A 21896-nucleotide genomic window follows, 5' to 3' on the forward strand; every position below is an offset into this window, starting at 1 on the left:
ATATTTTCTTAAAGACTAACATTTTACAAATTCTAAACAAGCTTAAAGTAATTAAGGTATATTCAATATATGTTCGATTTTTCATGAACTTAAAATAGCATCTCATAACAATTCTGTATCGATTAAAATAATTGATCAAATTGATATATATTTTATATAAAATAATATAAACGGATATAAAACGTGTACTTAATAAGATTTGTAGAAAAATCTAGTACCAGGATGCATATAAAATTAATTCCTTTTAATACATACATATTCAAGTCACTTGAGTTCTAAATATTATTTAAGACCACGATTGGTAAGCATATTTTTTTAAAGTATCAAGTCTTCATTAACTCTCAAACGAATCTCAGAGTGTGAATAGATTATTATCAAAACTCTCCTACACTCTTAGTCCAATTTATAGGATAAAAAAGTAAACCCAGATGTCACGATTAATATTTTAATAATAATTAAAAGTTATTCATATGTTGATAGTTTTAATATCACAATTATTTTTGTACGTCTTATTTAATTATTTTATGCAAAACAAATACTATAAATTTATAAAAACTGGCTAAGAAATTAAAAATGCTGTATAGACAGACATTTGTAGTAAAAATATTTCTAATATATAAGGCATGTCTTTTCCACTACTATATATAGGTGTTTATCATACTGAAGATGTATGTACATTTTTTAAGCCCTTTTAAATATATTTAAATCAAATTATAATGTGATTAAGATGACATTTGTTAACATTTTTTGCTCACTGTAAAATGTTATCAAATTCGTCAACTACATGATTATAGGAATACGTAAATATATTCCAAATTTAAATAAATTATCGTTCAAGCAATGCTTTTGTTTGTTAAATTATTATTTACTAATTTCTTTGGAATACGAGCTATAAATTACAGCGGTATAATTCTCAGAAATTGTGGTTTGTACATCTAATGAATCGTTGTTAAGAGAAGTAAGTAAGTAAAGATATAGTCGCCGAATTTTTAGGACCATAAGATTTGGCTTATTCATAATTAGTTTTGGAATCAGGCCACGGTTTTTAGTCATATCAAAATTGAGCTTGCGCCTCGTGCAAGATTGCGGCAGACATAAAATATCTTCGTATCCAATGTTGTTAAGTAATGGAGAATAAGTAAGGAAGAGTAAATAAAAGTAGTAATGGATTCTAGTTTAGCCAGCTGTTTCTGTGTTTGACACTGTTACTGTTTATAATTACAGGACAATAATAGCTTACCAGAGTGCAGCTTATTATGATTCCTGTGTCACCATTAATGTTGACTCTGGTTCTTAATTACAACTAAGCCATCGCCGATTACCGTTAACAGGTCAAAATGACTGGATTGGATCTTACATCATACAACTGAATGATAAATATTGAATATTTATAATTTGAATACTTAACAATCTATTTTTGTTGACTGAATTGGCAGGTATCGACACGATCTGTTTTCGAGTGTTATAGGATTTTAGTGCTAGATGGAAGATATTTATTCAGTTCTTCTGCTGGCTAGACTTTGATGGACACTTAGAAATCTTAAATCTCTATTTAGTTGATAAGTCCTCTTGTCCAATCCACGATACGAAAACATTCAATTAGGCTAGCGGTATGCGCTAACCATATATCGATCTCAAATGAGGAGTCCCCTTCCACTATCAGAATATAGTCCGAGTGTGTGTAGTCAGTAACCCAAAAGTCTTATAATCTAACGTGTAATGTAAAAGAAAATTCAAAGATGAGAAATATTGAAAATTACCAATTTATTAATAATCTTATCGACCACGCTCTTATTATTGGGGACTGTTCTCCCCAAGTCTTTGACTCTACTTTTTGCATATACGGAAGTTAATTTGTTTCTCATTTTTGAGTTTGAATAATATGTCTTGAATAATATGTCTGTTGCCTCTGACACTACTGAGGTGTTTTAACTGGCATATATTCTTATGGATTTTCATTACAATTCTCTTGTTCAACCTGGTGTAATTTTATAACCCTGCGTCACGCTGTAGTGAGGCCAGTTCGATGTAACGGCAACAGCGCGAGGAAAAGAGCTTTTATTCGGACTCTGACACAGCAATCAGTGCATGCTAGCTGTTTCACTGTAGCCAATAGTGCTCAACAGAAGAGCATATTAATAAAGCTAATGTTACCAATGATCCGTTGTTTAACACACTACCAGTTTCTGAATGTATTTCTTTGTGTGTTACCATGTTATCGTGTCGCATTGAAAATGGAAAATCAGAGTAGATTGGTTTTGTTAAAATGTACAAAAAAATGGCAGAAGGTGCCAGACCTCATAAAGTATGTGGTGTCTTGATCTGAACGGTAGGCCGAGTCGATTGAGCTCTGTCTGTCTGACCGTACATATACGTTCACATAACGCATCGGTCACAGCATCATAAGAGCTGGAGATTTTTTTTGAAAATCCGTTTAGAGCACGTGCATATTAACTTAGTTTTAAATAATCGAGAACTCTTCCAATTTTATTGTTATCAATTAGGAACATGATCTAAATGCAGTTATTAAATTATCTCCCCAAAGTTTTGTAATTTTAAGTTCAATTGGAAATAGAGCCAATATGTGAAAGAAATTGAATTTTTACTAAAGTGTCAAGTAGAATATGAAGATCATATGCTGAAAATTTTCGTGAAATCCGTTAACTGACACAGAAGTTATTAAGCAAACCTTTGGCAATTGTTAGAAGCACCTGGTAACCAGATCTAAACGTACGCATTTTTCGAATGCATGTGCACCCATACACTCAAATGTATGCTTTCCTGTCTATTCGAAGAACCGTATTGGGATTGAATTGTGATTGAATTGTCAGCTGCCAACTTAGTTTTCATTTGCCACCAATAACGCAAGCTGTGGAGCGATGGGGTTGGTGGGTGTCGCCAAAACAATTTTATTTTAAAATGATTTTTTTAATTTATTTTACATTTACGGTGTAGATACGGAGTTATATTTTAGCTTAATAAATGATTAAAGGCAGTATTTGGGGCGTCATATGTTGATTTGGCATTTTTACAAGAGACGAACACTTACAAAGAATAATACATGTATACGAAAACAATAAGAAAACCACAAAATTGCGCATGCATACCAACATAAAGGCGTCATAACTATCTGCAAAATCTAACGGCAGTTGAACTGACATCAAATTTCGATTTGCATTACGAATTGCGAGAAGTTTTGATGGCGCCGGCGATGATCAGCGCATTTTCCGTCCGAGTTGACTGGTGACCACGATTCAGTAGTTTCTTTTAAACTAAACTACCAACGCCTCCAGGCTCACAATGTCGACACAGTCGCCTTGAGCCACATTCCACACATTGTCTCCGAAGCTGAATTCTTAATAATCACCTCAAATTATAGGCCTTGTTTTCCACTATGGCATTTTTGTTGCATTTCCTGATGCATTCCTTTTCTTTTCCTTTTCTTGTTGTCAGTTTTATTTCCCATTTTTGTTAGCTGCCCTACCCTACAATTGCTGTTGTCCTGTTTTAGCTTGTAATCTCGTTTTGCTTTTCATTGTAACTGCTTCGTGGGTTCCTCTTTATTCATCCATCTTAATGTTTCTTGGAGAGGGTTGTGTTTCTCATGCAATTGTTATTCTTTTTGTTTTTGTTTGGTGTTGTGTCTTCTGTACGACGAACGGTATTTCTGCAAACAGTCCTTGATGACCGTCGTGTGACCGACGCGAGCCCTTTATTAATCTATTGGAGCAAGAGGGAAAAACTCCTTTTCGGACTCTGACCCTTTACAGTCGAGATAGTTGTAGATAGTTGTATTCTGTTATAGAACTATATTCTAAAGAATCCAACTATTGAGCTACGGGAATATCAAAAATAGCCTGTACTTTACACAGTTTGGGAAACTCAATTCCAATTCGTTAATTTACTGAGTTACCTATTGAGGCATGAAAAATCAAAAAACTGTATCTTCTACAATTTTATTTTTAAAAAGTCAAACTTACTTTTAACGTAATATATATAATGTTATAGATTTACCAAAAATGATAATATATATGCTTCTTGAATGCGTGCTTATTATTTTAATTAAATTTTCCAAAATTTTTAGGTTTGTGCTTGTTAAATTTTTAAATTGATATATATTTCAATGCAGCTATGTAGCGACTTTGGACCTAGAGTTTATGCCTAGTTTACACCGGGCTGAATTCAGTAACCAATCTTTATATGTCGGTAATTTTTATGGATTTTATTACACTTTTCTTATGTCGATTTACAAAGTAAATGTATTATAATGTGATTATATCCTGTCTGAGGCACTTATGCTATATGCAAGAGAACCTATACACAGGATCTTATTTGGAGACGTTCAACTCTAATCCGGATACACGAGTGAGCTATGATTTTCTTGTCCATCAAAGAATTTACTTTGAGCACTCCAAGTGCAGTCCAGACATGTTCAGTCCCCTTGGGCGGTTCGCTCCGATCTAATTCAGTGCTCTCCTACGGTTGGATTCACTGTAAGCACACCTGAGTAGTTCCAAAACTGCACAGCACTCTTTCCGCATGTCTTTGTGAACGATACTGATTCCTGCACTGGATGCATAAGAGTCCTAACGCTATCTAGCTCTGCACTAGTATTCGTGTTAGTAGCATCTTTTCCTGAGGTGTCTATTCCTCAATTTCAAATACCATACTATACCACATTTTACTAACTAATTTTACACGTAGTTTTACAGTTAATTACCTTGATGTATTACATATTTATCGTATTGAATTGGTGCAAAAGTGTATACGTATTGTCTTACATAATCTATGTATGACTTCATACTCTTGATTCTTCTTCTTGATCTTCCATTGTTAATCAACCTTGGAAAAATCTTCTGGATTCCCTTCAACATTATTTGGTTTCCAATAATATTTATATTATATTTCCTTTAGTACGAATTTTCTCTTTTTCTGTCTATTCCAGACCAACTAAGCACTTTCGTCCGTTATAATTGTTCTCTGCTTCATGCTTAAAAATAACGTTTGCTTGAAGTTTCGATTAGCACTCCAAATATAGTCTAGCAATTTCACTGGACTACATTTTACTGTGAGCGGTGGATTGGTGCTCGTCCGGCATAGTGATAGTAATTTAATGCATTTTACTTATGTGCTTTAATTTTAATTTTTTGTTGACACTCGCTTTGTCAACGTACCTAAATAAATACATATTATTTATTTATTTACAACAAATAATTGGAACAATTTTGAAAAAAATGTTGCTACTTTTACGCATTATTGTGAGTACTAATAACAAAACTTCGGCGGTATGCTGACAATTGTCAGTATGCATCAATATGAACTAGTTCTTAACATACTGAAAAGGTTTTTAATATCTTGTGAATAGTTAATATAACGAAGTAAGCAAAATATTTATATTAAATACACATTCTGAACAGAAAATATTTATTTATTACTAGGATATTTATAAAATGCAAGGGCTCGGATTACAAAGTCTTAAAAAAAATCCAGCGGTTAGTAAAGTGAAATTATTCATTTAGTATTACGTAATTTTTATTGCAAACTGAATTCAAATTTTTGTATTAATATTTAAACTGTAGTTGATTCCCCTCTACGTTTGCGTGGCTGCTGGAGCTGTTGGAGCCGTATACTATATGACTCGTCTAGCTACAAGGAATCCAGACGTTACATGGAATAGGTCATCCAATCCAGAACCATGGCAAGAATATAAGGACAAACAATATAAGGTAATCATCTCCAGCATTCATATTTTTCGCTACACATATTGTAAAATTTTTTTGTACATATTTATATAATGAATGATTTTTTTTGTTTATTTTCAGTTTTACTCTCCTATAAGAGATTATTCTAAAACAAAGAGTGCAGCACCAAAATTCGAGGAATAACTTTATGGAATGCAATTAAATTGATTGTCAAAATAAATGCATTAAAGTGCTGTTAAACATTGCGTTGACGAATTATAATTTACATATACATATATTACGTATTCGGATATTGACGCCAGTATCTGCCTACATGTTCATTCTATTAGCACAACATCAAACTGATAAAAAATTATATAATCGAGAATAGTTATAGTTGGCAAATCAAGTCAGATAATTTTGTGCACGAATCGAGATCTGGACTTAATAGCATTATTAAAGTCATACACCGCCTACACCATAGTTGAAAAAATGCAGCTCAAAATACCCAGCGAGCATTTGACAATATAGTTGATGGTCGCCTGACCTGCGGCCGCCGTTAATGCTGTTCTACGAAGTACAGCCTACTCGCCTCTGCCGGAATATATTGTTACGCAGCATACTTGCTGGCCGCTTAAGTAGAGTCCTTAACCACCGCAAATTGAGAGAAATTGAATTTTTTATTGTTTATCTACTCCGCGTTAAGAATTTCACCATCTGCTTAGTTTGGCACACATAGCCATGAATACGTTCCGCTTCGAAAAATACACTATAATATATATATATATATATATATATATATATATATAAATATATATAGTTTACATCAACGCTTTTGTGGGATGATAAACCACAAAAATCTACACCCTCTAAAATTGTCAACTAAATTACTGAGCTGGCAACATTTATATTTTGAATGTGAATTATGCAGTTGGTGGCATTGACTGCCTATTCCTATTATATTTATATTTATTTTATCACCAATTTACAATGACTGACTGACAGTTTTTTTCATGCACAACCCCATATTTTAACATGTTTATTTCATCCACCTTATATCTACAGCTTTAATATATTTCCTCGATTCTACATTCCAAAGTTGAAAGCCGTTTGGTTACTCGACAAGTATAATTTTTATTGACTTTCGTGAAATTTAATTGTGGAGTGTGAGGAACCGGAAAGCTGATGCTAAATTCATATATTCTATTATTCGCTGCCATTATCAATATATGATTGAACATTTTTAAGATAAAATGAGCTTCACTTTTCGCAACAATATATACATCGGAATTATTTGTCAAAAAGTAATGTAATGTTCTGATCAATAAGTAACGCTTTAAAGATTGTGAAAATACCATCCAGATGTTAATGATACTAAGGTTTTTTTTATTAAAATTTGGCACGATTAACAGCTAATTAATTAATATGTAATTTAGCATCATATCATCAGCAATGTTTCATATAAGTGAACAGTAAGTGCCTGCTTACCCCTCGTTAATTTAAATACTTTGTTTACGATGTCTGTTAATCGATTATTTGGTCGAAGCTTAAATGTTATCTTATGCTATAACTGATAAAAATATAGAAAAGTTATAATAATACCGGGGATCCTAGCGGATGTTGCCCTTTGTTGATTTCATGATGGAATAAGTTCATTCATAAACTTCTATTCATTTCATTTCTCTCTTGCTAGTATAGTCTATGCTACATATACCTCATTGGATTCATTCGGATACCGTTCCGGCACATTAAACGTAAGAGGTTAATTGTTGATTTCTATTACCTTATGAAAAACACATAGCAATTGTTTCTTATATATCTTCATAACGGTCTCAGAAACCAATATATTTTGAAGTTTCTCAAACGCGTTACGGGTTTGACCTGTATTTGTTTGTAATGGTGCAACCTCTTGTGGGTCCATTCTTAACATGATCTGACCCGTTTTGAGAATATATGATAAATACATCTACTAAGACTTACCAATCTGCTTTAAGCATGCTGCCAGCGTTCTTAAAGCAGAAGGGAAGTCGAAAAAATAGTACTTCAGGTGATCTGGTGATAGCCGGTTTTAAAGCTTTTGACTTATTTTGGTTTTTTTCCGGCCTTTAAAATAGCAATTCGTCAGCGTCAGTGAATGCTTAATATGGCTTTTTAATTGGCTTTTATCAAAGGATATGCGTCAATATCATGAATACTCGCGCATAAAACGCGCTAGTGTCAAATGACAGAAGAGCCCGAGAAAAAGACGGCTAAAGGGCAGTTGACTCATACAAATGAAACTTGTAAATAAATAGTAAATACGTGCATTTGCACAATGTGCAACGGGCAGCAACTGTATATGCCTTTGGGAGCAAATATTATATAAATGCGCGCACAAAAGTATGCAGCAACCTTTACACTCTTCTAAATAGGACTCTCCGTGGCTGACAGCCCGTTCGGCTATTCACGACATTCAAGCAAATCAGCCATTTTTAAGCTTAGTTTTATTGGGAACGACTATTTAATACTCCAATAAGTGTAATTAAAACAAGAGGCTAGAGATTAACTCGCAGATATCTTGATTTTAGACAATAATTTTAATTCAGCAACCTTTCACCCTGCACTCCCGATATCACCAATGCGCCCAGTAGTCCACAGCCACGTAGCCCATGTCGCAAGAGGAAAAAGCAATTATCACAATGTCAACCAAATTTGCGGTTAAAATATTGAAATAATACATGCATGATTATCTGATACTCTATACTTTGAAAATAATCTGAACCTAGAACAATTGAAAGTTGATCTTTACAATGGAAAAGCAGTAGTTGAAAATATATCACTAAAGGTTAAGGTAAGCTACATTGCGATATTATTTATAATAAATATAATTTACGTATTGAATAAATTGGTACTACTGCCATGTATAAATATTAAACACAATATATATTTAAGATAATTGTATTTACATATTTACATATGTATGCATGCATATATGATCATGTTCATAATTATTAAGTGCAATAAAATTGCATTTGTATATTTATTTCTGAGTGCACTTATTGAACTAAAAATGCAATTCATAAAATAATTATGAATCTAACTCAGCTCACAAAAGTATGTTGCGCAAAAAGTTTTTGTGGATTAACTAGATATGACATCTTGTCACTACCTGAAATTTATTTCAGAAAATGATTTACAGATTAAGCAAAATATTAACACATATATAACATAGATAAGGCATTTCAAATAAACTTTTCAACACAAGAAATATCGGCACTGAAATTACACGCAGTGGGAAACTATGGCAATATGTTCCTAGTAGATAAGCATTTTTATACCCTGATCCCATTGAAAATGGGAAATCAGGGTATAATGGTTTTGTGCAAATGTATGTAAATGTAAATGTAACAGGCACAAGAATACATATATTCTTTATAAGGACAACAAGCCGAGTTGATTGAGCCCTGTCTGTATGTGTGAACGCGTCGATCTCAGCTTCTATAAGACCTAGATTTGTTGTAGGTCCGTGTGTAGCACGCGCATATCAACTTTGTTTAAAATATTCGATAACTATTCGCATTTAATTGTTACCGAATAAACACATGATTAAATGCAGTTAATAAATTATATCTCGGACGTCTTAAGAGTTACAGCCTACAAATTGTGTATTTAGTTTTATGTATATTTTGTGCAATTTTGATTTTTGTTGGATTTTGGATACCGGCTCCAAATTTCTCCAAATTCTTTAAATTTAAGTTTAGTTGTGAAAGCGTTTGCATCTCTACCACGAATACAATAGAATATGTGGAGCAGATGGCTGAAAATGTCATTAAAACCATTAATTAAAACAGAAGTTACTAAACAAAACTTTTGTCAAAAGCACATGTCAGCAAAAGTATATGCCATATGTAGCGTTGTAGCATGTTCAATGTATTCCAATGAATTTTTGACGGTGATCGACTCTTTAGGACGACGGTGATGATACATATAATAACAATAAATAGGTTTCCATATTCATAAATTAATGAATATTAATTCTTAAGTTTTAGGACTGACATAAGAGAAATTTTTAAGTTTGGAATCGTTTTCTGGTTTTCATGTTCTGTTTTTCTGTTAAATATGATGATACTGCAAACGCGGCAAGCGTACATTCACTGTAGGCTGGGTAGATTTGGTCCATATTAATTAACTTTTTGCAATGTGCTTACGATGTAAGAGTGTTGGGGTTGATTTTGCCGTTCCATACACTATACCCTTGCTCACCCATGAACACTTTCAGTGATTTCCAGAGAATGATCTGACAGCAAAGTTTTTATAAAGGCAATATGAAGTCCTGAATTTTGAAGAATTGTTCTACGATCGATTAAAGATGAATATCGAAAAGAAGGAGCCTACTATTATGTGGCAAAATATTAATCTATAATTATATTTATATACTCCCTCACTTCTATAACTTTTGTAGACAACTTTTTTGCTTCCGCCTCAGCCGCTTAAGCGGGGGAAACTGTTGCGTTGATTTTGCTTTACTCCAATATGTTAATTGTAAATTATTTAAACACTGAAATACAATATTTTATCGCAGCAATTTTTGCTGGTCTCCGGTGTCTTGAACTGAAATGAATTCATTCCTGCTTCGTATTATGCCACTGAACAATGTGCAATAAATCCCAAAAATAAAAGGCAACCTCATTTATAGATTTACTATATTTTCCGTTCAACTTTATTTAAGTAAACGGGATTCGGATTTGTCAGGGTAAAAATTTGATATCCACACAGAATTTGATGATATACATTACTACTGATTATTAAATTTCTTTTTTTATTTTTATTTATTATATAACGAAAAAATGTTTTTTAGAAAATAATTAAAGACACGTCATGTTGCGAAATACTTTTTTCTCTTACGTATAAGAATTTACCAATTTGTGTAAACGTACAATCGATTGATTTCTAAATTTCTCCGCTTTACATTCAAATAAATAGTGCCCTTTCGTATTTACATAATAAGGTGGAGTTTTTTTTTTTCTTAATACAATTTTATTTCCCAAAGTAAACTGCATAAAATCGATTATTTGATCGTTCTCTGAAATTTTCAAATCTTGAAGAGGACTAGCTTTAATTTCAGTAAATCCATTCTTTGCCATTTGACGTTCAACAATATGCAATTTTGTTTCGTTTGCTATATCTTCATATGATTTTTGACGCATAAGCCCAATAAAAAATGCTTTCACAATGTGCTGAAGGTTTGTTGATCCTTCAATTTTTGCATATAAGTCCTGTATTCCTATAACTTTGCAAATAGTTTGTATGGCCCTGTGGCATACTAAGCCATGCCCTTCCGGTTTTTTAAAGACAAAGATTTTGGTTTTTCCAAATGCGGTATAAAAATCATGATTTACAGTTCTATTTTCATAAAGGTCAATACTAATAAGTTTTTGACCTGCACGATTTTTCGATTTTCGGAGGGCAGTTCGAACTTCAGGAGCCTTAGCTGTTGCGAACCCAGCTAATCCACTTTTATTTCCAGTGACAGATAATACAGAGTACCGTCTTTTTCTTCCCATATTACCTTTCATTATAAATACTATTTTATTCTCTAATACACGTGTATCAAATAAATTAAAATTTTCTTCTCCAACAGCATCTGGTGGTCCAATACTACGACCTGGCATTTTTGATCCTGACCAACCTCGATCTATAGGATTTAATTTCATGAGCTTGAAATTGCTCATGGAATCACGCAAGCTAATAATGCTTTTTTCTCTATCCAAGTTTTCAGATTGTTTTTGTTGATGCGTAAGCTCGTTTCCTCGTATAATTGGTGCATTCAGACCAGGCCAAATGCAATTACTTTTGCCGAGCCCAATTGTTTGGCCTCTGTTCAAATCCTTCGCAACTTTTTTTCCTGTCCCCTTTCCACGGCCTCTTTTTTTACCTGCGTTACTTACTGCTGTTACCCCACGCCAGATATCTTCGGCTGGTACTGTAAAAGACACCATTCAAAATTTTAATTTAACGAAACTGAGCTTATATTTTCTATGACATGAAATCTTATTTATGATAAATCATATCAAACATATCAATAAGTTGTATAGCATAAATAATTGGATACATGTTTAATTAAAAATATCAACATAACTTATATGTATCCACATAATTTAACTTTTACTAATCATTTCGGAACAACTTACTCTTTAAAGAAACAACTGTAATTAATATGAGATATTAATTTGGGCAGCAATCTCAGCAATGAGAAAATATAATAAGAATTAATAATTTTATTTTCATTTTTACTTCGGAAATCTTGCGATTTGATAAAAAGGCACTATTACTAAAAGTGTGCATATAGAATCGAAGTTATTCAATCACTTATTAAGCGCGGTGTGAAAATATAAAAAAAAACTGTCTATGTACGTAAATTTTAATTACAATTGTATGAATGTTTATTTTCGTAATATAAATTCAGTAGCGATAAAACCAAAGTTTATAAGCAAATAAGGATATTTATATTGGACTTTGCAGCACGTGTACTTACATTTATTAAAAAAGCTAGTGTTACGTGTAAAAACAACAGCGGAGGGAGTGCGCACTGCGTTTGCATAATATGCAAGCTGCGGTGCGGATGCCCGCCAGTTGGACATCATAAATGGCATAAGCCACAATTTGGCCATTTTATACTTGTACTCAATTGACAGGTAATACGTAAATGTTACATATTATTATAAAACTTCTCGATTAAATTTGTTTTTTTAAGTACTTTTTCGATAGCTAAAATATCGATACTTAAAACAAATATCGCTTAAAAATTTACCGTCTAATCAATGAATAACTTAAGGTAATCGTGCGAAATGTGCGATAAATATGTAAATGTTGTATTATTGTTAATATCTTATATTATTTTTTTTATTTAATTATAAAATAAACAAAATAATTATAATTTATTTTCTTTACTGTTTATATTCAAAGCAAAAACAACAAAACTAATAAAATAAAGTCTCGTTATTAACTATGTTGTTATCGATTTTGCGATCGAAAAAAACAACTGCCAATAGCACATCACCAACGGAAAACAATAACAAAGGATTAAAAACTAAGCTATTGTATTTAATTTTCACAATTTCACGATGTCGTGGTTTAATCTTTGGGATGGATTAAAAACAAAGACCTGTAGATACCTGTTACAGAGGTATCTAGGTCAGTTCTTTGAAAATAATCTGAATCTAGAACAATTGAAAGTTGATCTTTACAATGGAAAAGCAGTAGTTGAAAATATATCACTAAAGGTTAAGGTAAGCTACATTGCGATATTATTTATAATAAATATAATTTACGTATTGAATAAATTGGTACTACTGCCATGTATAAATATTAAACACAATATATATTTAAGATAATTGTATTTACATATTTACATATGTATGCATGCATATATGATCATGTTCATAATTATTAAGTGCAATAAAATTGCATTTGTATATTTATTTCTGAGTGCACTTATTGAACTAAAAATGCAATTCATAAAATAATTATGAATCTAACTCAGCTCACAAAAGTATGTTGCGCAAAAAGTTTTTGTGGATTAACTAGATATGACATCTTGTCACTACCTGAAATTTATTTCAGAAAATGATTTACAGATTAAGCAAAATATTAACACATATATAACATAGATAAGGCATTTCAAATAAACTTTTCAACACAAGAAATATCGGCACTGAAATTACACGCAGTGGGAAACTATGGCAATATGTTCCTAGTAGATAAGCATTTTTATACCCTGATCCCATTGAAAATGGGAAATCAGGGTATAATGGTTTTGTGCAAATGTATGTAAATGTAAATGTAACAGGCACAAGAATACATATATTCTTTATAAGGACAACAAGCCGAGTTGATTGAGCCCTGTCTGTATGTGTGAACGCGTCGATCTCAGCTTCTATAAGACCTAGATTTGTTGTAGGTCCGTGTGTAGCACGCGCATATCAACTTTGTTTAAAATATTCGATAACTATTCGCATTTAATTGTTACCGAATAAACACATGATTAAATGCAGTTAATAAATTATATCTCGGACGTCTTAAGATTTACAGCCTACAAATTGTGTATTTAGTTTTATGTATATTTTGTGCAATTTTGATTTTTGTTGGATTTTGGATACCGGCTCCAAATTTCTCCAAATTCTTTAAATTTAAGTTTAGTTGGAAATAGGGCCATTATGTGAAAGCGTTTGCATCTCTACCACGAATACAATAGAATATGTGGAGCATCTGCTGAAAATGTCATTAAAACCATTAATTAAAACAGAAGTTACTAAACAAAACTTTTGGCCAATTTGCAAAAGCACATGTCAGCAAAAGTATATGCCATATGTAGCGTTGTAGCATGTTCAATGTATTTCAATGAATTTTTGACGGTGATCGACTCTTTAGGACGCCGGTGATGAAACATATAATAACAATAAATAGGTTTCCATATTCATAAATTAATGAATATTAATTCTTAAGTTTTAGGACTGACATAAGAGAAATTTTTAAGTTTGGAATCGTTTTCTGGTTTTCATGTTCTGTTTTTCTGTTAAATATGATGATACTGCAAACGCGGCAAGCGTACATTCACTGTAGGCTGGGTAGATTTGGTCCATATTAATTAACTTTTTGCAATGTGCTTACGATGTAAGAGTGTTGGGGTTGATTTTGCCGTTCCATACACTATACCCTTGCTCACCCATGAACACTTTCAGTGATTTCCAGAGAATGATCTGACAGCAAAGTTTTTATAAAGGCAATATGAAGTCCTGAATTTCGAAGAATTGTTCTACGATCGATTAAAGATGAATATCGAAAAGAAGGAGCCTACTATTATATGGCAAAAACCAGGATCTGAAATTGAACATTTTTATTAAAGGCTAATTCTTAAAAAAATAAATAAGGATATTATCAGAGAAAGGTGACTTCAGTGTCAAATTAATTGTTGCTTTTCAGAATTGCTAGCTATATGATATTCGTGATTTTTGATTTGCAGCGTAAGTAGCGAAACTTCAACAATTAAAGCTTTTTTCTTTGCCCCGTTGTGTCATGACTTTTTCAATTAAGCATATCGCAGGCAGATGGATTATTTTCTAAAGTCTCCCTCTATTCTATTTATATATGTGAGTTTCATATGGTAATGGGATGGGATATTTTTACAGCTTGTATGGCTAGATGTTTTTGATTTAATTTAATTTTAGATGTGATAAGACCATTGGGTTTCTTTATTTACAATGTTAACGACTTCAAGTCAAGTTGATCAATTTACTACCATCAGAGTTCAGAGTTGCTACTTATTTGAAATTCATGAATTTTGAATCAACCATCGCGTAAAGCAACGCAATACCAACTTATTTGTTTAATTATTAACCAACTTCTTTGTTTAATAACTTATGTGTAATATAAGAAAAGTATGCAATTTGCAGCACATGAGCTACATATTTTATTCTGTCAAAATGCAAACTCTTTCACACTTAACTATATTTACAAATTATCTTCAATTTAGAGCATTTTCTGTAATTTGTATAAAATATAATAATTGTTGTAGATTATTTTTAAATTCTAGTCTTGTAATAGTTTTAAGTTCGACGTGATGGGACAGGGTTAATAATTAATTAATATAAAAATATATAAAAATCTAATTCTACAAATGATTACTCTGATAAAGTAAAATATTATTGCTAAGGAATATAATATAAACAAATTTTTCTAAATATTTTTATTTTAGGCTCTCAATGATTTGTTTGAAGATCAAGGCTGGGCTTTTGAAGTGATTTCCGGGCATATTGGATGTTTAACGGCAATGGTACCGTGGAATGCTCTTATGACAAACGATAGTTCTCTTAATGTTTCAAATTTGACAATAACTTTAAGACCAGTGACACGTTGTCAAAGTGGAACAACTATGTTAGAATCGATGTGGTCATCCGTTAGTAGTTCAATGCAAATGGCGGAGGAATGTATGAAACAAATTGATGATGACATACCATTTTTAAACCACAACAATACCTTAATTGGATTGGAAAAGTTTGCTGAAACTATTGACAATGGCAAGTAAAACTTAAGAATAATATTTATCATTTTGTGCATAATATATATGCTACCTTGTCCGAACGTGACTATCAGAGAGCTAATGTGAACGACGGGAGGTTCGGTCGATCGGTATTGCGACTGGCTGTGTTCTGAACGTGGTTGAATAAATTAATGTAATGTAAAAAAAAATTAGGATTTTCATTCAATATAAACAAATGTGCCCCGCTTCGAACATTAAATGAGTAACATGAATTTTTGATTAAGCGTGATTAAATATTAGAATCACCCGCATCCCCGACATGTATCTAATTTGTTTTAAATCAAAAGCGAAGGTGAATGATAATTTTTTTTGTATTTATAACTGTAATACTAACCACTTTGCATATACAATGTGCATCTAATCTAGCAACATATCTACTTAATAATAAATAAATAAAAAAACAAAAACCGTCCCTCCGCCACCTGTTATCAAACCCAGTAATTTTCGATGTCGAGCGCCGAATCTAGCAACACCGCCACTGCACTGATTGTACAACAAGTAGCAAATTTCAACATAATTGGCAGCTGACAATTCAAGTACAATTTAATCGCGATTTCAATTCTTCAAATAGGATAGGAAGAATGCGTACGCTTGTCGCTGTTTGATTTTGCAAATTGGCCAAACGTTTTATTCAATAACTTCTGTTTTACTTAACGGATTTTAATGACATTTTCAGCATATGATCTACATATCCTATTTTGCAAAAATGCCAAAATTCACATATTGGCCCATTTGTTGCCCAGTTGGAAAACTGAACTTAAATTTAAAGGATTTGGGGAAATTTGGAATATCCAAAATATAACGAAATTCAAAATTTTACAAAATATACATAATGTACATAAAACTAAATACAAAACTTGGGAACTCTAGCTCTTGAGCCGTACGAGATATAATTTATAACTGTATTTTGATCATGTTTTTCATGTCTAGCTCATATATATGCTGAGATATACGCGTTCACACATACATACACACGACATGGTTAAGAATACGCCGCCTTATGCCTATTACATACATTTGCACAAAAGCAATATATCCTGATTTCCCTTTTTCACTGGGATCAGGGTATAATAATACAGATTTTCCCGTTTTGTCATGCCTTGACAACTGTTTGACTGACTCTAAACGGTGCAAAAAAGGGCTTGGTGCATCGATAGAGGAGGTAAACAGTAACTCAATTATAGAAATTTCAAGTCTCTAGCACCACAACTTAAAAATATAAGGACTTATTATTGGACACGCCCTAAATAATGTGTATGGACCTTTTTCATCTTGGATTGTCTACTTATACCTAAAATACCTGATTTAGTATAGCCAGATTCACCACGCCCATAGGCGTATTAGAAAAATATAAACACGATCAGATGATCACAGATAATAACCACTTGAATTCTTATATTTAATATTCTTTTAATTCTATGAATTTAAAGAAAACTGAACCTATGATCATATATTTATTTAGTAAGTTTACTTAGTAAAACGACGATTTGTCGTTGTGGTCATAGTTTTCAAAATCAATCAGTTTTAAGATCATTAATTACCACAGGTTAGAATACAGTATTGTATATATATATATAAATAAGTCGAAAAATTTATAAATGTTATTTTTTTTTTTCAGTTCTTAATCGAATACATGCAAACTTAACTAACACAACGATTAATATCGAATATATGCTACCTAAATCATCAAAGAAGCTGATTATATCATTTAAAGCACACCATATTGAGTATAAAAATCAAACTGGATATGAAAAAAATTTTTCATCACATGAGGAATTAAGTAATACCGATAACACAGATCAAGCAGCTAATATGATATCATTGCCGATGATAGCTAAGCACAATCTAGTAACTTATGACTTAACGATTCATACTTCCGAAATAACAAAAACGGAAACTAATACAGCGGACTTGAAGTCTATTGGACGACTTTGTAAAATTGTTGAATTTAAGGGATGTCAAAATTTTAAAATAAGTATTAAGCAAACCGAAAATATTGTTGGTCCGAAAATTAACCTGGAAGTTACAATAGACGATATTTATTTTATGCTTACCCCACGTCAAATACATATGTTAATTCGAATTTTTAAAGGGTTTGATAAAGTACGACCAAAAGATAAGTTGATAAAGAAATATACTGATTCAAAAACTGAAGTACATAATACACATTTCCCTACAAAAATGTCTGGCCTTGTTGAAAAAGATAAGGAATGGTGTGCTGAAGATGGATATAGAAAATCAGAGTATATATATAATGATAAAAAGAAGTCAAAAAAATGCGAATCTATAATATCTTCAACGTCTACAAACAGCCTAACAACATCATACAGCAACGCTCAAAGAAATGAGGAAATTGATGAAAAATCTGGTGAAATTTTAAAGTTTAAATTGCAAATATATAAAATTGTAGGTGTTTTCTTGCATACCGATATTCTCTTTGAAAGCACATCCCATCATATTGGGTCTAGCTGTATATATACTAATCAAAGTTTCGCGACATATTTGGAAACTGCTAGTTATTTTTTTCAAACCGCAACTATCGAAAAAAATGAGAAAGAATGCCATATTCCAATACCAAACAATAATTATCTGTTGCTAATGATCTCATCATTATTAGTCAGTGGAAATCAAAAACGATTTTGTAATGAACTGACTTTAAAAACAACATTATCAGCAACGATGTTTGACTTCTGTGAAATTCTTGATAACACCAACACTCATTTAATTTTGTTTGACAGAAAAAAAGTAAGTTTTAGTATTATTTATTTTTTAATTAACTTTATTTAACTAAAATATAAAAATGTTTATCTTATCACCACTATCTAATAGGCTAAGTTCTGTTTATTAACGTTACCAATAACAAATAGTAATATGAAGAAAATAATATGTTTCAGAACTGTCAAGACGGATATCACACTCGACCCGAAATTGTTCTGTCCCATATTTCGTCGTGTCTTTTCAAGCAAAACTATAATATAAGTAACAACAAAATTGAATGCACGATTGACGACTGTATTGTAGAGTTTGATATATCAATTTATGATAGAATTAGTTCGCTATTAGGCATATCTCCATTCATAAATCAGGATGATACAGATGAATGCATTTCGGAAAATGGAAATCCAATGGATATGCAAATTAAGTGTAACTACTTAAAGTGTAATTTGAGGTACGTTTTTCACTGAAAATAAAATAATATACAGTAGTTCAACACAGATTTCTGTATCCGCTAAAAGTACCAAAAGTGCTTTATGATATTTTGACAGTTATAAAATAATATTTTTTTTTTTAATTTTTAAATAGGTTTCCAGTGAACGGAGGTTTACCTAGAGACAGCGATAAATTTGAAGGGTTTCAGAAAAATATAAGAAAGGACTATTTCTTATTTGATTTACAAAATATATTAATTGAGTGGAAATTATATATTAGTATATTTGTTGACAACATCTATGGATATTACTGTGTAAGTATAATATATATTTATGTATAGTATATAAGAGTAAATGTAAAGATTTGCTGCTTTGAAGATTGTTGAGTGTTAACCTTAATAGGTTTGGAAAATCATGTTTATGTTTTTGTTCTCTCTTTGTTTTTATTGAACATTTACTTAAATATCAGAACATGGTTTTAATCGGAAAATTCAAAATGTATGGTATATTTTTGGCTCATTTGCATAATTATATAGAACTAAAATCTTTAGTATTCTCAAACTTAAATCAATTATTAAAAATGTATCGTGGAAAACCCTTAAGCGATTTGGAAACAAAACAGCAAAAAAACGCAAGCAGGATTAGCCACAGTTATAATATAACAATTTTTCTTAGTAATGAAGAAACGAAAAATGAAAAATATTAAATGAGGATATACAACAGCATCAGAACAACGACTCTTGCCTCTCGGCGAGTGACCTTAAAACGAACTAAACACTTCTTTGAAGAGTCTGAAAATAAAACAAGTAAGAATGCTCTATTCGAAACTGATTGACTAGAAGATACCCTGAACCCTGCGGATCGGTGATATTACAATAATTATAAGCTGCTCTGTGAAGAGGTCATTATTCCCTTTCTTATAAATACTTTACTGCGCAGTTTACGCACCGACTGCACTTGTGCTGCGCTGTTGACTTTACTATGGGATCTTACTATGGGATCTTTTCCGTTGTTGTTTGTTATTTCTGCTAGATCGACTTTCTTAATAAACTTTTTAATGATAATGACAAATATGCTATTTGATTGTGAAAGTGTGATGTCCAACATGAAAAATATTTAAAAACGCCGGTCGACTGAGTTCTTTTACTTGTTTTGTATAACAACATTTAGTTAATTCAAATCGAAGTTTTTATTAAGGAGATATAACCTTTCAAATTTTTTAAAAAATCCAACCAGTTGAGGGGCATCATAAAAATATACACTATTAAATTATCCAATTTTGTACGGTATAGAAGTTTCCTCAGACACCCAAATGATTTGAAGTAGTGTTAATCACCACAACGTTGCTAATGATTATATTCTAATTGGTTGTATGATCATTCCAATTACTAGACTTTTTGAGTATCAATAAAAGAATATATTTATTTTCCCCTGTTTTTGAAGTAGACCATTTATTTAAGATGTGCTTGGTTATAAGCTAGATGTTAAACTTATATATTGGATAGAATGAATATGTAACTAAAGCTTAAGACAAATGGAACATAGACCTCGTGCTTAACTTGATCGAATGATTTCGACGCCTCCAGCGTTGATATATGAGGATAAGACTGAATTCCTCGGTTTCTTTGTGCTCCTAGATAATGAGTAAGTTGTGTTCATGCAACTGTTGCTGCAATAGTACAAGATCATGTCATGTGGTGCTCAGCTAGTGTGAACCCACCGGTCCCGGGACCTTCCTTACACCGTTATTGTAATTAAGGTGTGCACTTTTAATTATTACGGCTATGACCTCAAATAAGAAAAGGTGAACCCCTTATATTGTCATCACGGGTCCGTTATCTGTGCTGACTCTGTGCGAATCGTTCGTTGATGATTATTCCCTCATCCCCCACGGTGATCGGTTGAGACATGTGGCTCGAGCTCATGAATTGTAAATTATTGTCAATAGATTGTCATGGAAACTAAACTTATTGTCTGTTTATTGTAAGAATCTCCGAGTTATATTTCCAGAAGACTTTAAAATAACATAAGTATTTTATCGTCGGTACATATGACGCTATCTAAATACAAAAATGATTGACATTAACCAATTTTAAATATTTATTTGCGAAATAATAAGTAAGACTATTACTATTTCTATAATTGACATACTAAATTTATATAATTTATAACCACAATTTTTAACAATGTTTATTTTTTCAGGATGATTCGAATGAAAACAAAATTAAAATTATGCAATGTTCCTACCATAATAAATTGGATTGCTTAACTGAGAAGGATAAGTAAGTCATAGCGTATATTGTGATTGCAGTCAGTTATTGCAAAAAAAAAAAAGAAAAAAAAAATTATTTGCAAATACAACAGCATTTTACTGGACCGAACTTAATTAAAATTTAGAACGATTTCAAGTGAAGCAAAGATCGAATCACATAAAAAAGATATTACATCTAACAGCTTATAATAATATTTACAATTAACTTAGAAATTCTTCTATATTCATATTCATCAACATATCACAAAAATAATTTAAGCGTGAACAACATTGAACATATTTGTAATTTATCAAGTGTTGCATCGTGTTTCCCTTCTCCAACTATGATGGGTGATGTTTTCGATTTAGTAAAAAAGTTTAAGTCGGAAGTGTTCGGCTAGGAGATCCCCGTTGAATCTGCGAAAATGAACCCCGTTCGAAATTTTTTTATTGAACTTAATTACTAATTTTTTAATCTTATTCGTTGTTCTAATATAAAACCAAACTATTTTTAGAAAAATTTTAATATCAATTCTCAATACAAGAACTTTTGATGTCTCACCGCTCTTATAATGATCAATATATGGATTAACTCAATTAGATGTATCGAATATTACATATTTTTTTAGAAAAATTGTTAGCTTCAAATTTGAAGAGTTAATTGTTACTAACATGGACAAATAACAGTCCACTGACATAGGCCGATTGGAAAAATGTTTAACACGTTCATTTTATTA

The 21896-nt window shown here is 31.7% G+C and overlaps 3 protein-coding genes across 4 annotated transcripts; 2 read left to right on the top strand and 1 right to left on the bottom strand.

Moving 5' to 3' along the window:
* The first annotated feature begins 5333 nt into the window (after positions 1 to 5333).
* Positions 5334 to 5957, top strand: LOC111600847 (cytochrome c oxidase subunit NDUFA4). Its single transcript, XM_023317152.1, has 4 exons — positions 5334 to 5378; positions 5439 to 5492; positions 5580 to 5726; positions 5823 to 5957. Exons 2-4 carry the CDS (start codon positions 5451 to 5453, stop codon positions 5883 to 5885), a joined length of 252 nt encoding a protein of 83 aa, XP_023172920.1. The 5' UTR covers positions 5334 to 5378; positions 5439 to 5450; the 3' UTR covers positions 5886 to 5957.
* A 4589-nt stretch (positions 5958 to 10546) lies between these two features.
* On the bottom strand, positions 10547 to 12429 carry LOC111600826 (28S ribosomal protein S5, mitochondrial). Its single transcript, XM_023317130.1, has 2 exons — positions 12196 to 12429; positions 10547 to 11643 (listed from the first exon to the last, which is right to left on the bottom strand). Exons 1-2 carry the CDS (start codon positions 12329 to 12331, stop codon positions 10562 to 10564), a joined length of 1218 nt encoding a protein of 405 aa, XP_023172898.1. The 5' UTR covers positions 12332 to 12429; the 3' UTR covers positions 10547 to 10561.
* A 278-nt stretch (positions 12430 to 12707) lies between these two features.
* On the top strand, positions 12708 to 19601 carry LOC111600823 (autophagy-related protein 2 homolog A-like). Of its 2 annotated transcripts, XM_023317126.2 has the most exons (6): positions 12709 to 12949; positions 15415 to 15736; positions 17378 to 18504; positions 18654 to 18928; positions 19063 to 19222; positions 19584 to 19601. In XM_023317126.2, the coding sequence occupies exons 1-6, from the start codon at positions 12785 to 12787 to the stop codon at positions 19584 to 19586; spliced, it is 2052 nt and encodes a 683-aa protein (XP_023172894.1). In that variant the 5' UTR covers positions 12709 to 12784; the 3' UTR covers positions 19587 to 19601. The 2 variants fall into 2 exon arrangements, with proteins under 2 accessions (XP_023172895.1, XP_023172894.1); XM_023317127.2 differs by lacking the exons at positions 17378 to 18504; positions 18654 to 18928; positions 19063 to 19222; positions 19584 to 19601 and having other exon boundaries at positions 12708 to 12949; positions 15415 to 15492; positions 15561 to 15642.
* The last annotated feature ends 2295 nt before the right edge of the window (positions 19602 to 21896 follow it).

This window comes from Drosophila hydei, unplaced genomic scaffold, assembly GCF_003285905.1.
Source record: "Drosophila hydei strain 15085-1641.00,03,60 unplaced genomic scaffold, DhydRS2 tig00008139-arrow-pilon, whole genome shotgun sequence".
NCBI classification, from domain to species: Eukaryota; Metazoa; Arthropoda; class Insecta; order Diptera; family Drosophilidae; genus Drosophila; species Drosophila hydei.

What these genes read in the sequence shown, in the direction of transcription:
- LOC111600847 (XM_023317152.1), top strand. Translation starts at nt 5,451, where the DNA reads ATGCAAGGGCTCGGATTACAAAGTCTTAAAAAAAATCCAGCG. An exon ending in GTCTTAAAAAAAATCCAGCG is followed by an intron (nt 5,493 to 5,579) that starts GTTAGTAAAGTG and finishes TTTAAACTGTAG; the next exon opens with TTGATTCCCCTCTACGTTTG. An exon ending in ATAAGGACAAACAATATAAG is followed by an intron (nt 5,727 to 5,822) that starts GTAATCATCTCC and finishes GTTTATTTTCAG; the next exon opens with TTTTACTCTCCTATAAGAGA.
- LOC111600823 (XM_023317126.2), top strand. Translation starts at nt 12,785, where the DNA reads ATGTCGTGGTTTAATCTTTGGGATGGATTAAAAACAAAGACCTGTAGA. An exon ending in TTTTGTTTGACAGAAAAAAA is followed by an intron (nt 18,505 to 18,653) that starts GTAAGTTTTAGT and finishes AATATGTTTCAG; the next exon opens with AACTGTCAAGACGGATATCA. An exon ending in TACTTAAAGTGTAATTTGAG is followed by an intron (nt 18,929 to 19,062) that starts GTACGTTTTTCA and finishes ATTTTTAAATAG; the next exon opens with GTTTCCAGTGAACGGAGGTT.
- LOC111600826 (XM_023317130.1), bottom strand. Translation starts at nt 12,331, where the DNA reads ATGGCCAAATTGTGGCTTATGCCATTTATGATGTCCAACTGGCGGGCA. An exon ending in CACTAGCTTTTTTAATAAAT is followed by an intron (nt 11,644 to 12,195) that starts GTAAGTACACGT and finishes TGTCTTTTACAG; the next exon opens with TACCAGCCGAAGATATCTGG.